Source organism: Diadema antillarum, unplaced genomic scaffold (genome assembly GCF_040938485.1).
Source record: "Diadema antillarum isolate AM-2024a unplaced genomic scaffold, OU_Dant_1.0 seq00001189_RagTag, whole genome shotgun sequence".
NCBI lineage: Eukaryota > Metazoa > Echinodermata > Echinoidea > Diadematoida > Diadematidae > Diadema > Diadema antillarum.
The window spans coordinates 584,902-600,228 of NW_027271987.1; the positions used below are offsets into that span (position 1 = coordinate 584,902).

At 37.6% G+C, this 15,327-nt stretch overlaps 1 protein-coding gene across 2 annotated transcripts in view; it reads left to right on the top strand.

Annotated features, from left to right (window-relative positions):
• LOC139744578 (serine/threonine-protein kinase TBK1-like) overlaps positions 1 to 10,692 on the top strand; it is a 58,299-nt gene extending 47,607 nt beyond the window's left edge. For both annotated transcript variants that reach the window (XM_071655010.1, XM_071655011.1), the window contains 4 exons: positions 1,987 to 2,092; positions 3,604 to 3,750; positions 4,686 to 4,834; positions 5,754 to 10,692. In XM_071655010.1, coding sequence (XP_071511111.1) covers positions 1,987 to 2,092; positions 3,604 to 3,750; positions 4,686 to 4,834; positions 5,754 to 5,856 — 505 coding nt within the window. In that variant the 3' untranslated portion in view covers positions 5,857 to 10,692. The remainder of the gene's footprint in view (positions 1 to 1,986; positions 2,093 to 3,603; positions 3,751 to 4,685; positions 4,835 to 5,753) is intronic.
• The last annotated feature ends 4,635 nt before the right edge of the window (positions 10,693 to 15,327 follow it).

The window sequence follows — 15,327 nt, forward strand, 5'->3', positions numbered from 1 at the left end:
TTCAGTTGTCTGTCCAGCCATCCACAGTCGATTTTGTGGAAAGTGTGACTAGAGAACCATTTGAGGTGTCCAAAATAAAACTTGGCATATTTTTTATGTACGTACATAATTACGTATGATTGCACGAACCTGTGCTTATCAACTTGCGGTGCGCCGGCTCACAGTCAAAGGTCATAGGTCAAGGTCAAAATTTACAATTTCACTATCTCCCTTGCTGGAATGCCAGAAAGGATTTTCCTGAAACTAATTGCATAAATGAATTACTAGAAACAAATTCTCTAGGAAAAGTTTTTTTGCCATGGGTCAAAAGTCAAAAGTCAAATGAAAATCCTTAAATTTCCCCTTTTTTTCTCCATTATCCTGGAAATGGCTCAAGTTATCTTTGTGAACTTGAGTATGTAATGTTTTGCCTGACAAAGATTCTCTTTGGAAGTTTAGGGTCATTGGGGCCAAAGGTCAATTATCAAATGTGTGGTAAAATGTTAAAATAACACTATTTAGTTCTGAAATAGCACTGTTTATCCACACCTTGGAAATGACTTTCACTTTTAATGTAAACACTTAATCAAATTGTACATGTATTGCTACACAAAGAGTTTTGAGGGTAAGATTCGGTCAAAAGGGTCAAATGTCAAGTGGAAGTGCTAAATTTTGCAATTTTTTTTTCATTCTGTAAATGGCTCAAAGTATTGTCACGAAAATTGGTGCATATATAACATGCCAGATAGTGATTATTTGGAGAAAATTGTGGACTATGAGGTCATGGTCAAGGGTCAAATGTGACCCGCTACAACAAAAGGATCCGAAAGTCCGGGGTATGACAATTTTTTGAAAATGTCATGAGATTATTCCCTTACTCTTCTACTTTAATTTGATATAAAGCACAACTCATACAACCACTCGGTTGTGGAGATATCGATGATTTTATTAGCGCATGTCAAGTGGTTAAAGAAATCAGAGTTTCGAGAAAACACCTTCAAAGTTTTCCTTCCGACGCTATCATGATCATGGGGGGGCAAGACAGTTTTCACCGCTTGACAATAGAAGGCATGCTCCTAGCGACCTCTGTGATGTTCATTCAAGCTTAGCGCCAGCGGTCTACGCACGACCAATCAGTAATCAGGATGCCACGCACTGACCAATAAGATCACGCCCTCGGTGCTAGGGGCGGAGTTTAGCTTGGGCGCTAAATCCAAATCTTTGGACACGTTTCTGTTACGTTGAAAGTCGGAAAATCATGGCCCAGAAAATGGAAATTTCGGCAGATGATAGACAAAACATTAGACTACAAAATTATGCAAAAAACAGAAATCCGATTTGTTTTGACCAATTTCGATGATGGAACTTCAAACTCGATTTTGTCGGCTCAGCCATCAGCGACTTTAGGATCCTTTTGTTGTAGCGGGTCACAAATGTCTGTCCAGTCATGTCATACTGTTGCCTCACAATACCATGGTGTACTGTTTATCTGTTGGGAGTACTGTAAAAGTGGATATTTTGGCGCGACTAATTTTTCGCGCTTGGCGGAGTAAGAAGAGTTTCGCGTATTTTTAATTCCGCAGAATCGAAATTGCGCGAAAACTTCAACACCGCGAAAATTTCCACTTTTACGGTATACTAGTAGTGCAATAGAGCAAAGACATACTTGTCACCATAGTGACATTTCTGGTTTGTCCTGCAAATTTTCTGTCCTGCACTAATTGGGACTAGATGACATGAATTCAGACTTCAGACAAAATGAGTTCATCCAAAAATGTTTTTTTTTTGTGTTCTGGTGTTATCATATTATGAAGGTGGGTGAAGGAGAAATTTATTTTGCAAAATGGCCGTACCCAGTGAAAAATTCCAGTTTATTAGTCAAGTTTGAGCTTTGTTCATCTGGAATGGTTGGGGGGAGGGGGTGCATTTATTATCACACTGATGCAGTACATGTTGTCCCCTTTAGATCATTGCTAATATATCAATTTCATTCTCTCCCCTCTGCAGGGTGAATAGCGAGACTCGTCGTTTCCAGGAGCAGCTGACGAGTGCTGAGGTGAAGATGAAGGAACTCCCGTATGAATACAAAAAGCTGCTGAGTGACTTGCAAAGGGTAAGACATACAGACCAAGCTGATATATCATCTTCTACACAACATTCATTACTTTCATGTTTTCTAGATGATAGATACCTCAATGATTTTTGATGTGACTTTGTGATGAGAGAAGTTTTTTTAGCTCACCTGAGCCTTAGTGAGCTATTGCGATCGCTCTTCGTCCGGCGTCCGTCGTGTATTGTAAAATTGTAAATTTTCATCTTTTTCTTGAAAATTCTATCACTAATTTTCACCAAACTTGGCAGGTAGCATCCCTAGGGAGATAGAATCTCCATTCCATCAAATGGGCACCATCCCCCACCTGGGGGGCCCCAGGGGTCCCCCCCCCCCTCCTGTAAGGAATCTTTACAGATTTTCTGTAGAACTGGAAGTGATTGAGCTAAGTTAATACAATGAGTCAGTATATTGATGACTGTTGTTTCAAGTTTGTTCATGGGAGAATCGGGGTGCCCTCCCCCCCCCCCCCCCCCCCCCCACCCCCTTGGGACCCAAGGAAGCGGGATGGGATGGGGGTGTCCAAATGCAGGCCTAGATTTTCATCTTCTTGCTGAAAACAACATAATGGATTTTCACCAAACTTGTCAAGTAGTATTCCCATCGGGATAAGATCTCAAAGTGTTTGAATAGGCACCATGCTTTCCTTGGGGGCCCCAGGGGGTCCAAACCTCCTAAATTAATGAATATTCAATAATATTTTTCTCTAGTTCTAATCAAAAGTGATAGGGCTTTAAGTCTTTTTTCCCAAGCTGCATAATCCAACATTCTATAAAGTACAGTGTACTTGGCAGGTATTTTTACCAGTGTGATGGAATATGTAAATGGACACCATGCCCCCATTCTCAAAGCTACCCCCACCATAAGTTTCCAATGTTCTCAGGTAAGAGTCTGCAAGAATGCATGGAAAGTGAACTTTGCGATACTCAGGTGAGTGCGTGACCCCCGGGTCTCTTGTTTTTTTAGAGAGTTTTATGTATCCGTTTATTCCGTGTTGCATAAACAGATTAAAGGCGCTTAGTCCCTTAGGGTGCGAGGGCGCTGTCGGATGATACTGCCGATCACCGTTAGCATGATATGAAGATTGCCGAAGTTAAGCTGTCATCAAGAGTAAAGCGCGTAGGTGTTGCTTGGTAACGTTACCTTCGTTGTCTTCTCTGTGCATCACACAGTCTTGGTGATGCCAGGAAGCGTGCTTATGTGCTTCTTAGTATGACATCACCAAAAAAGTTTGCGTAAGATGTCATCCCCTCAGGCGAATTATGAGCCAAACTCTGATCGGACCACTGACTGCAGTGGATCAGACTTCTTCAGACTCAGTGAAATGGGTCAAAGCGTGAGCGCTAAAGAAGAGTCAATAGCTTAGACCTCTTTAGGAAACTTGTGCTGTGCGCCAGCATACACATTCGACTAAACCACTGGGACCATGTGCCTTTAAGCTCTGTCATTGTAGAGTCAAATTGCAGGGTGAGAGATACTAACCGTTTAGAGTCTGTTGTCTTGTCTGTATTCAGATTGAAGACGATCTACAAGCCTTGGTCATTCATCACTTTGGTGGGTCAGCAGGGGCCCAGGTGGCTGGGAGCTTTGGTCAGGGGCCACCCAAGGAGGTTTCAAATACAGCTGATGTTACCACCAGCACCACACCTAGCCTGGTTCAGGTAATGAGTTGGCCTTAATAGACAGAAACTGCTGGACGTGATCTTAGATATCTGTTATCATTTTCTAATCTTTTTTGGGTCTTTTCTCGATATGTATGTTATTCATCAAAGCTGAAATACAACTAACTTGCCTTGACTCTGTGATAATGAAATCTTGCTTAACCCCCCATATGCCAAGTGATGTTTGTGCCTGTGTCACATCCATATCAAACTCAACAGTAGTAAATTTTGGCAGAAGACTTACCAAATTTACAAGCAAGTAAAGCTTGGATACTAGGGGATTTGATTTCCGAGATAATAGAATAAGTCGTAAATACATTGTACATCAAGACCAGTTGGCATAATGCAATCCTTACGGGCTGATTGCATGAAAACATAGACACCACATTCTGCAGACACTACACTCTATCGAAAGCTAGTATGCATAAACTTAGCACTGAATGTGAATTTATATGGATGTGGCATGTTAAGTTAAGGTTTAATTCTTCATGTATCTGAATACATACCTTGGAGCTATTCTAGTAGCTTTCAGTGAATTCATTATAAAATTAACATTGGGGTTTAGACAACCTAATCATGTAGATAAATCCCTATGTCTGACAACAAGGCAATTTTCATACATTGGGTACCTGTAGGAGTTCAAACCAGGAATCCATGTTTGTTGACAGATAATCAGTAGACATGTCTAAGGGGATGTTGCAAGAAAGTTGCAATTGATTGCAAGTTACAATCGATCTATCTATTGCAAAGTTGCAATAGATATTTGCAATCAATCGCAACTCGACTTTCTTGCAACACCCACTTATAGTCACAATCAGTGATCTTCCATTGTGACATGTTACTTTTAATAAAAGAAATGAACTATCACCATGTTGAAATAGCCTGTGTCTTATCAATAATCTTCTTCCATTGCTATGTTGACTTCATCTGTGTAGAAGCCTGTCACCTCTGGCCAGCCTGCTCTTCCCCCACAGAGTGCTGCTAGCAATCAGGCCAGCCTCATGCTGTCAGTACAGCAGCTCATATCAGATCTCCCTTACAACAGTCTAGGCATGGTGCCAGTCCCTCGCCAAGTCAAACAGCTGTAAGTGAGATGAACTCTTTAGTGATCTGTGTATTTGGCCACGTGTGAGCCATGGGTACCCTTTCACTACTTTCACAGAATACTTGTCCATTTACCACTGACTGCTTTGTGCAAGTTGATCTTGAATGTACGAGTAAATTAATTTATTTCAATGTCTGATATCACGAACATACAAACACATAAGTATTCATACCCTCTCCAAAAATGCAAGAAGTTCCAAACATTATAGACATTTTCTATACCTTAGATACATTTTACTTAACTGAAAGTGTGTCATATGTATCATTTTACTGCTGTTTAACATTATAAAAGGAAATATAACCGAAACAAATGTCTATTCAGTCAGTACAGAAATATTGGTAGAACATTTGAAAATTAAGGAAAATTGGAAAATCCATTCAAAAGTTATGGTTTTGGTTAAATCCACATGCTATCATGCCAGATTGAGAAGACAGCAACAGTTTGAGATGACATGTTGGTAAAACAATGAAAAGAAAATATGAAGAGAACTACACAAAATGTAATTTTGTATGAAAAGTACAAAATGTACATATTTCCTCACCATATTGCTGGCATAATATTACATTGAAGGTTAAGTTTTTCCGTCTTGCCTTCTGAATGAGGAAAGTTGAGTGTTCTTTTATTATGCTAGAAAAATTAAAGTGTGCGAAAATATCTTTATATTTTCCTGACATTCTTCCCCTTATGTGACATTTTGGACTACTATAGCCTTCTTATCTAGTGACCGACTTATGGGTAACCAAAACCTCACATTTATTTTTCAGGTAAAAGCCTCTTCAAGTGTCATTTAAATTTGACCCAAATCATCAAAAAAAAAACAAAAAAAAAAAACTGGTAAATCGACATCATTCAAGTTTGTGCACAAAATGTATCATCAGATATCGCATCATTTCCTTAGGCTGCAGCAGTATGAACACAGCTTGACCAACCTCAAACAACAGCTGGACATGGAGCCAGACATCTCCACAGCATTCAAGGCTGGAGCTCAGATTGGGACGTGAAGGAAGCCAACAGCTATTTTTGCTTTTTCTTCATCATCTCGAGCAGAATCTAGAGCAGAATTGAGGATAGATCAGCACTTCGGTTCAAATGGCCTTGGCAGTTAGAGTTTCCAAGCTTCTAACATCCATTTGTCTTGATGACATTACTGCACATGCAAGCAATCTGCCGGCATTTGTGAGATTTCATTTGCTTTTTGATCACAGAGATATCATATATTCTATTATTGATATTAAAATTATTAAAGAAATTTAAAAAGTCAGTAAAAAAAAAAAAGGGATTTTTGGAAAGTTGTGTTTACTGAGAATATTATGGATTTATTTTACTTACATAAAAAAGGTACAATTGAGCAGGTTGATAAAAAGAAAAGAAAGAAAATGGATTTTTGGAAAGGTGTATTAATACTGGGTATATTTTGGATTTATTTTGCCTTCATGAAAAAAAAAGTACAATGGAGAAGTTAATAAAAAAATTGAAACTCTAAATATTCAGATCGATGTTCAAATTGTTGCCGGCTAATTGGCAGTAGAATGTTATTATATCTTGGAAAACATTATCAGTGCTTGGCAAATATACAGTAGCTGCGAAGAAGTAACTGATAATGCGCTGGAAACTCGTTAGTATGTAATAATGTAACGTAGGTTTAAACTCGAGGCCAAATATGATCTCTGAGGGATCAGTTTCAGAAACACCAATATTTCAAGGATTCTTCAGGTGTCCCGGATGATAAAATCATGGCAGCATTGTGGACATTGTCCAGGTCAGCAAACACTGTCCAGCTCAATGAAAACGGTTTTTCTCTGTGGATGTGTTCCTGGACAGTGAATCGGATTCAGCTCCAACCTCTTTTTGCTCGGCCAGGTGAGAGAGGTTTGTGAGGAAAATCTGACCATCTGCGCCAAGGAGAGGTGTTGGAGATGGAGGATTTGAAACAGAAAGAGGATGTGATTCGAAACCATTTTCATTGATTTGGATGCAATTCATTGCTAGAATACCTGGTGACAGTGCTTGAGGCTCTCACACCTTTGCTTCAAGTTTCTGATGTGTGTTTGCATGCCATAACAAAAAAAAAAAAAAATGTTCGCTTCTCCTGCAAAGATATGTGGATTCAGCACTCCCACTGACACAGACATCTGTGTGCTGTCATAGTGGAAGATATTTTTGATCTAGAGAAGTGAAGAAACCATGATCCTCGTCCAAGGCGAGATTCTTAGGAGGTCTTTTACAGTGACATGAACAAACTGAATGACATACAGAACCTATATTGATGTGTTCTTCACTGGACGTATGTGATGTTGCCTTGTGCTATTGTGTTGTGGTGATGAAGCTGAGACTCTTATCCAGTTTTCTCCAAAGGGATCATCACTATTGCCACTATACCTATTCTATTCAATATTCTAGCTTCTTACATCGTTCCTGAGAGAACAAAATAATCACAGTGTTCTTCTTACATCGTTCCTGAGAGAACAAAATAATCACAGTGTTCTTCTTACATCGTTCCTGAGAGAACAAAATAATCACAGTGTTCTTCTTACATCGTTCCTGAGAGAACAAAATAATCACAGTGGTCGAAGTTACATTGCCTTGGCATCACCAGCCCACTTCAGAAATGTGTTAATTACCACAGTGTCATATTTGTATACCTGCATATGCTACTAGCAGTTTATACTCGAGGATGAACGATGGTTGCAAAAAAAAAAAAAAAATGACTGTGTATCCAAATCAACTACTCACCGCTGTATGTGTGTAATCATCAATCGGGGAGCATCCAAGTCTCATGCCAGAGTGGTTCTGTAACTGTAACTAGCTGTTCCTTCTTTGGAGGCATAAATGAAGAAACACCCTGCTTTGTGTTTCCAGGGGTCCAATTTAGCTCACTAGGTGTAGTGGAAGATACCTATTATACTTAGGGAAATTATACAATATATTATGTGCATCTCCTCTTGTCATAATATACTATGTCCACTGCAGTGCCAGCAATAATCTAGCAGCTTTCTGTCTAACCAGATAGTATTGTGTGATACCTGCTTAGTCTAACTGTGACACATTTGATAAACTGATGCCCCACTGGAAAAATATCTTTATTCTGAATGGACAAATTATCCTTTTGGAATTCATATGTAGTATAACTCCCAATTCCAACATAACTTCCGGTTCCAGTTTATCTGACGTAAAAAATTCCAAGTCAGAGAGAGAAAAAATCTAAACATTGTGTAGAGAATAATGATATACTTGTGTTGAATGTGGGGGCGTCTGTTTGTTTGTTTGTATGTTTACTGTTCTTGCTGTGGTCAATGTTATCTAAAAATGAGTGTAGGTAGAGTGATGTGTCTTTGATTTGAAAAAGATTTTGTACACAAAGCATTTTCCTATCTGCATGAAAAAATCTCAGTCTGTGACTATTCTGCTTTAGAAATTCAAAATTTGTTGTATATTCTGTTTTGTTTTGTTCTTGCTTACAGTGCTTTGTTTTTGGTGGATCTTTAGGAGAATGCATTTACTTGTTTTAGTGACTTAGGCATATATCAGCTTGTAGTGTACTTGAGGTGTCACTATTTATATTATTATTATTATCATGGTATTATTATTATTGTTATTATTATAACCATTCTTATATAGTGGGTAATACCTTTGGCAAGTTCTCTATGCGCTTTAGATAGTCCCTTTCACTTGCTCTTCTGCAAGCGTTGTGTTAGAGTGCCTGTATGTTTTAAACTGTTAAAAAAATGTGAAATATGTGTACAGTTGTAATAACAATGCTTCATACCACTACTAGACTAGCTTTTAACAAAAATGACAGCTAAAGGAAGTTAGGGCTGGAACTAAAACAGCTATAGTAGTTAGAAATGTGAATGAGACCAGTATGCGTGTTAAAACAGATAATGGACTGCTCATCGTAATAATATGTGTCACTGTTTTTTGTGAATATTGCCCATGGACTGAAACCGGCCTTACAAATGGCTGCATTCCATCAATTTTGCAAATAGCCAATATAGCAAAGAGCCAATATTGTGAGTAAATAATATATCATCAGTCTCATTCAAACTGGTATTAATCCTATCACAGATAATTTCTGTGTATCTTTTTGTGTTAAGATCAAACTGTGATGAATATGATAGTGATTTCTATGAGATCCATTTTTTTTTTTTTTTTTTTTACAATTCAGGCAAAGGCCTCCAAAAAAGTTTAGTTTACATGTAGTCACTGTAAAATGCTCTTTACCTTACCATGTGATGGCATAGATAAGACAAGTTTTGCCATCTCATCAATAAGAAATTCAGTAAGATCGTAGTAAGAGAGCTGTGGTGATATTCTTGATAAAGAAATCAAGATGCAGTAGATAGCATTTTGCTTTAAAGTAGCAACATGCTCAAGCATGGGATATGGATGTTTGGCTGTTTCCTCTTTGCATACAAATTCTGATGTCAAAAGTTTTGTGAATCAACTGCAGTTTAATCTACTAGTAGATAGAACAACAATGTTTCGTGTAGAACATGATAGAGATATCTGTAAAAATGTTTGTTTTGTTGCTTGAAAAGTTTGTGATGTTTGGCAGTGAATAACCGTAATTATTATCTATTTATTGTTTATTATAGTGATCAGTGTATAGCTCTTGTATATAACATGTAATTATGGGAGAAAGTCCAGGGTCAGTTTGATTCTCATCATTTTGTTGATCAGTTTTTTTTTACATTAAAAAGTAACAAGCATGCTGACTTTTCTCAATAAAAAGAGTACAGATTTTATGATATACAATATATACTTTTTCTCATGAAGATACTAAATTGTTATAAACTGTGCACAGGTTGTGCATAAACTGAAATGCCTGAAGTTTGTTTTCTAAGAAGCTTGCACTGGCTGCAATTTTTCAAGTTGTATACCGTTTCAAATATTACTACTAGCTTTTGGATGTTCTTATTTGCTTCCTTCATGCTGTTTGAGCTGACTACTTCAAATCTACACACCAGAAAGGAACCTTCATTCAAAAAGCAAAGACTTATTTGTTACTTTGAAAAGAGAACCATTTTTTTTTTCTTTGTGGCAAAGGAACATATGCATAAAATGCCTCTACTTTATGGGATAATCTACCTCAGAATCTAGAATAAATTACCAACATCAATAAATTGCAATCTGCCTTTAAACGGCATCTTTTTACAATTTAAGCAAAAATTAAATTTGGTACTGTGGCAATTGCATTTTATGTTATGGCCTTTCCTTTTCTTGAGAGCATATGGAAATATACACTGTGTTATGTGCTATAGAAGCATTGTTCAGTATAATGATTATTATCAATATTTCCTTATTTACAGTGCTTGACTTTGGTGGATGCCATACTATGCCAGTGGATTAATATTTAGGGCAAGACTACTGGTATTAAAGGGATCGTATAGTTTTGGTTGAGACTTGTCTTAGGTTTCTAACATTTTTTGATGAGATGGGAAACCTTTCATGAAATATGAAAGAACATGTAATTCCAAGAGGAATTTAACATTTATTTGATGAAAATTGGTTTTGAAATGGCTGAGATATCCAAAACAGAGTGATCATGGTGAAAGGTGGGACCCACCTTTTATTTTGATCACTTTGATTTACTTTGTTTTTGGATGTCTCAGCAGTTCCATAACCGATTTTCATCTAATAAACTTTGAATTCCTCTTAGGATAGTATGGCCTGTACTATTTCATGAGTGGTTTCTTGGTATCTCGCAAAAACTTAAAAGCCCAATTCTCATCTCTACCAATACTATACTAACCCTTTAAAATTGTACAGAAGTAGCTATTGAATCAAATAGAGAACATTGATGTGATGCAGGGACTCCAACCCCAAGCACCTTCTGATCTGGAAAAACCCATATCAAACGGGAGACTCCAACTTGATGTGCGCGAAGAGCACATCACGAGTGTGAAGTCCCTTGTGGTCTAGGGTTCTAGATGCTCTCTCGTGCTATCTATTGGCTTATTATTCAACATACAATGAAATTCAGTAAGAAATCATTTCAAGCGGAAGAAATTAAATCTCAAGCGGGAGAACGGGAGATTCTGCAAAAATGGACTTTCGGCGGGAGAACTCCCGTCGAAAGCGGGAGAGTTGGAGTCTCTTGGTCATGTCTCATGCACAGATAATTGGCAAGCAAAGGGAATGATGAATCTATCAACTTTGGGGTAGAGAGATTATCTTTAGTGGTGTTTTGATTCTTCGTTTGCATGCAGCTTAGCGCACCATAACCACACAATGTACCAGTAGCATACCCATACTATGTCTGTACCCATATGAAACCCTCACAGTGTATTTTAGTTTAACCCTAATCAGGCTGGGGGGGCGGATTCCGCCCCCCCCCCCTCGACGTTTCGCGCAATATCTTCGCAGCGCGATAAGCTCCTGCCGCGATGTTTCATGACTTTTTTCTTTCAAGTATCGCGCAACTTTTGAGACCAAAATTGTTGCGCCCGCGCGTACCGTTTTGACGCGATGCCCGTTCGAAAAAAATTTGTCAACCCCAAAATTGCTCCAAAACGTGATTTTGTGTATACAAATCCAACGCAAATTGTGTTTCCTTGATTTTTGACCTATATTGTACATTTTGCTACAAAATGCTACTCCTTCGCCATTTCTAACCCGATTTCGATTCCGTTTGCTTTATGTGATGGCACTAGGTGAGGGCTTCAAAACTTCTACACAGAATTTTGACCTTTGCCTTCTTTGACCTTTGACCTTGATTTTTTACCTATATTGTACATTTTGCTACAAAATGCTACTCCTTCGCCATTTCTAACCCGATTTCGATTCAGTTTGCTTTGTGTGATGGCACTAGGTGAGGGCTTCAAAACTTCTACACAGAATTTTGACCTTTGCCTTCTTTGACCTTTGACCTTGATTTTTGACCTGTATTGTACATTGGCTACAAAATGCTACTCCTTCGCCATTTCTAACCCGATTTCGATTCCGTTTGCTTTATGTGATGGCACTAGGTGAGGGCTTCAAAACTTCTACACAGAATTTTGACCTTTGCCTTCTTTGACCTTTGACCTTGATTTTTGACCTATATTGTACATTTTGCTACAAAATGCTACTCCTTCGCCATTTCTAACCCGATTTCGATTCCGTTTGCTTTATGTGATGGCACTAGGTGAGGGCTTCAAAACTTCTACACAGAATTTTGACCTTTGCCTTCTTTGACCTTTGACCTTGATTTTTTACCTATATTGTACATTTTGCTACAAAATGCTACTCCTTCGCCATTTCTTACCCGATTTCGATTCCGTTTGCTTTATGTGATGGCACTAGGTGAGGGCTTCAAAACTTCTACACAGAATTTTGACCTTTGCCTTCTTTGACCTTTGACCTTGATTTTTGACCTATATTGTACATTTTGCTACAAAATGCTACTCCTTCGCCATTTCTTACCCGATTTCGATTCCGTTTGCTTTATGTGATGGCACTAGGTGAGGGCTTCAAAACTTCTACACAGAATTTTGACCTTTGCCTTCTTTGACCTTTGACCTTGATTTTTGACCTATATTGTACATTTTGCTACAAAATGCTACTCCTTCGCCATTTCTAACCCGATTTCGATTCCGTTTGCTTTATGTGATGGCACTAGGTGAGGGCTTCAAAACTTCTACACAGAATTTTGACCTTTGCCTTCTTTGACCTTTGACCTTGATTTTTTACCTATATTGTACATTTTGCTACAAAATGCTACTCCTTCGCCATTTCTAACCCGATTTCGATTCAGTTTGCTTTGTGTGATGGCACTAGGTGAGGGCTTCAAAACTTCTACACAGAATTTTGACCTTTGCCTTCTTTGACCTTTGACCTTGATTTTTGACCTGTATTGTACATTGGCTACAAAATGCTACTCCTTCGCCATTTCTAACCCGATTTCGATTCCGTTTGCTTTGTGTGATGGCACTAGGTGAGGGCTTCAAAACTTTACACAGAATTTTGACCTTTGCCTTCTTTGACCTTTGACCTTGATTTTTGACCTGTATTGTACATTGGCTATAAAATGCTACTCCTTCGCCATTTCTAACCCGATTTCGATTCCGTTTGTTTCAATTAATTCACATAAAAATTCATATCTTGACTTAGAATGGACGAAATTAATTTATTTTAGCATAATAAAGCTTCGAAAAATGTCTGTGACAAATTTTGGCCAAAAAACAAACAAAAACAAAAGGTCGAAAAACAATGAAATACATAAGAAATAAAAAAACAATCAAATACATAAGAGTTTAATTTCGATACAGATTTTTTTTTATCCTATGTCTCAGGAGAATGATACAAGAAACATTTTTAAAAAGAAATTAGCTTAATTAGAGCATTAATAAGTGATTTAGAGCCCAAAGCTGATTTTATGCATAAATTACAATAATTAATTAATTTAAAATATAAGAAAAATTTTTCGGAGAAAGCAACCATACATTTTGATAGTATACGTCGCGGGCGTCGCATGTGCCGATTTTCGGCGCGATCACGCATTCCATAGGCGAGATCTGAAGGGGGGGCGGAATCCGCCCCCCCCCCCCCAGATATAGCATAGCCAAAAAAGCCCAGCCTGATTAGGGTTAAGGGTTTTACAGATGTATAAAGATTTTTTTTCCCTGTAACATTAATTTCACATTCACCTCACCCCGGGAATACTTGGGACTAGTCTTCAGTGGGTTTTAAATAGTGTAATAGTTCTTTATTAAAGCTATATCAACTTGGTCCTAATTTACGTTCAGTATAAAAAAAATCAAAAAAAAAATCTCTGGAATGTGTGTGGAATCTAAGACATGATGAAAACGTTTTTCATAAACCAGTGCCAGCATAAATGGAATACATGTAATTCCAATTTTGTTTTTGATAATTGTTAATTATATCATTGTGTGATGAGATCTTGTATTCTTGATCATTCATACATTCACATCTATAGATTAACCTGTTGAGTGGTTTATGTCCACAGCCTTTCTTGACAAAGGCACAGAAATACAGTATTGAAACTTCTATTGAGAAAAAGAAGTACATGTACATGTACTAGTATTACATTAGATTGCATGCTAAGTACAGGAATGATCAGACAGAATTTACCTTGGCGCTTTATGGTTTCAAAAGCCACATGTTCCTCTTTCGTAAAATTGTTTGATTCAAACCATGATTGCTTTGCATCTTTATGGGAAATTTTCTTTAAGGACAATGATATTTGAACAGTGGCAGTGCAATAGAAGTAACAAGGTCAACTTTAAAGGAGACCTCTGGATGATTTTCAGATTTTACAATGAACAACCATGAAGTAGTTATACTATAACAGAGTTTCATGATTTATAATGACTAGGATGAAGAATAAGAATGTTTTCAAAATGTATAACAAATTGCAATGAACAAGGATAATGACATGGCAGCGTCACCGCAAGAGCGCATGAACTGGGGCTCAAGGAAGCAGAACAAACGAAGAAGGCATGCATAGATTGTACTAGGGTGAACTTGCAAGCTAGTAGTATTGTAATGGGAATTACACTGCTACATTTCTGAAATATGTGAGGCTCCTATGTCATCATCATTGTTCAGTCTAATTCGTTCAAGGTTTTTCAAAGTATTGTTCTCTACTCAAGGACCACAATAAATTCCACAAATCTACAAATGGAGCTGTCGATTTATGTACTACATGATGTGAAATTATGAAAATCATGTGGAATGCCCCTTTAAGAAAATCAATTACCAAGATTATCAACAGTGATTACAACAAAAAGTCAACTAAGAAAATGTCTCATTTGCATCTCAAAACAGTTATTGTAGACATCGTATTGAAATGGTTGAAGGAGTAATTTTTTGCTGTCACTTGTTCATCTATACCTAATATTTTTGTTTGTTTTTCAAAGACACTGGGCAAATAAAATGAGAGTAATGAAAATACAATGTATTCAAAACATACAAGACAAGTCACTCACTAACATAGCCATTCCTTTCAATCCATGGGATCAATACTAAAATGCACATGGGTGTTACAATAGTTTTTGATGTGTTTTTCTGTGCTTCAATGTGCCTGTACTTTCACTACTCTCTATATTGCTTCACTCAAAGGGAAATTAAACCCCCAATGTATGTGTGGATTTAGTGAATACAGCAATATTAGTGGAACAAATCCGTGAATTTGAGGAACATCAGACAATCCGTTCAAAAGTTATGAATTTAACAAGTTGTTATGCTGTTGTCACTGGATGAGAAGACTACTACAGTTTGCGACATCATTATGGAAAACTAGAGAATGTAGAAAGAAAATTTCACTTATGTTCACATAGCATAATGAAAGCACTTGACTTAATACCTCTCTCAGAAAGCAGGGGGAATATTACCCTTGTCAAATGTCAGTAACATGTCAAGGGAATGTGTACTTTTCCTCAAAATTGATTTTGTTGAATATTCTGTATACATGTATGTGTATTTTGTTTATACTGTCCTCCATATGTGATGCCACAAACAGTAGTAGTCTT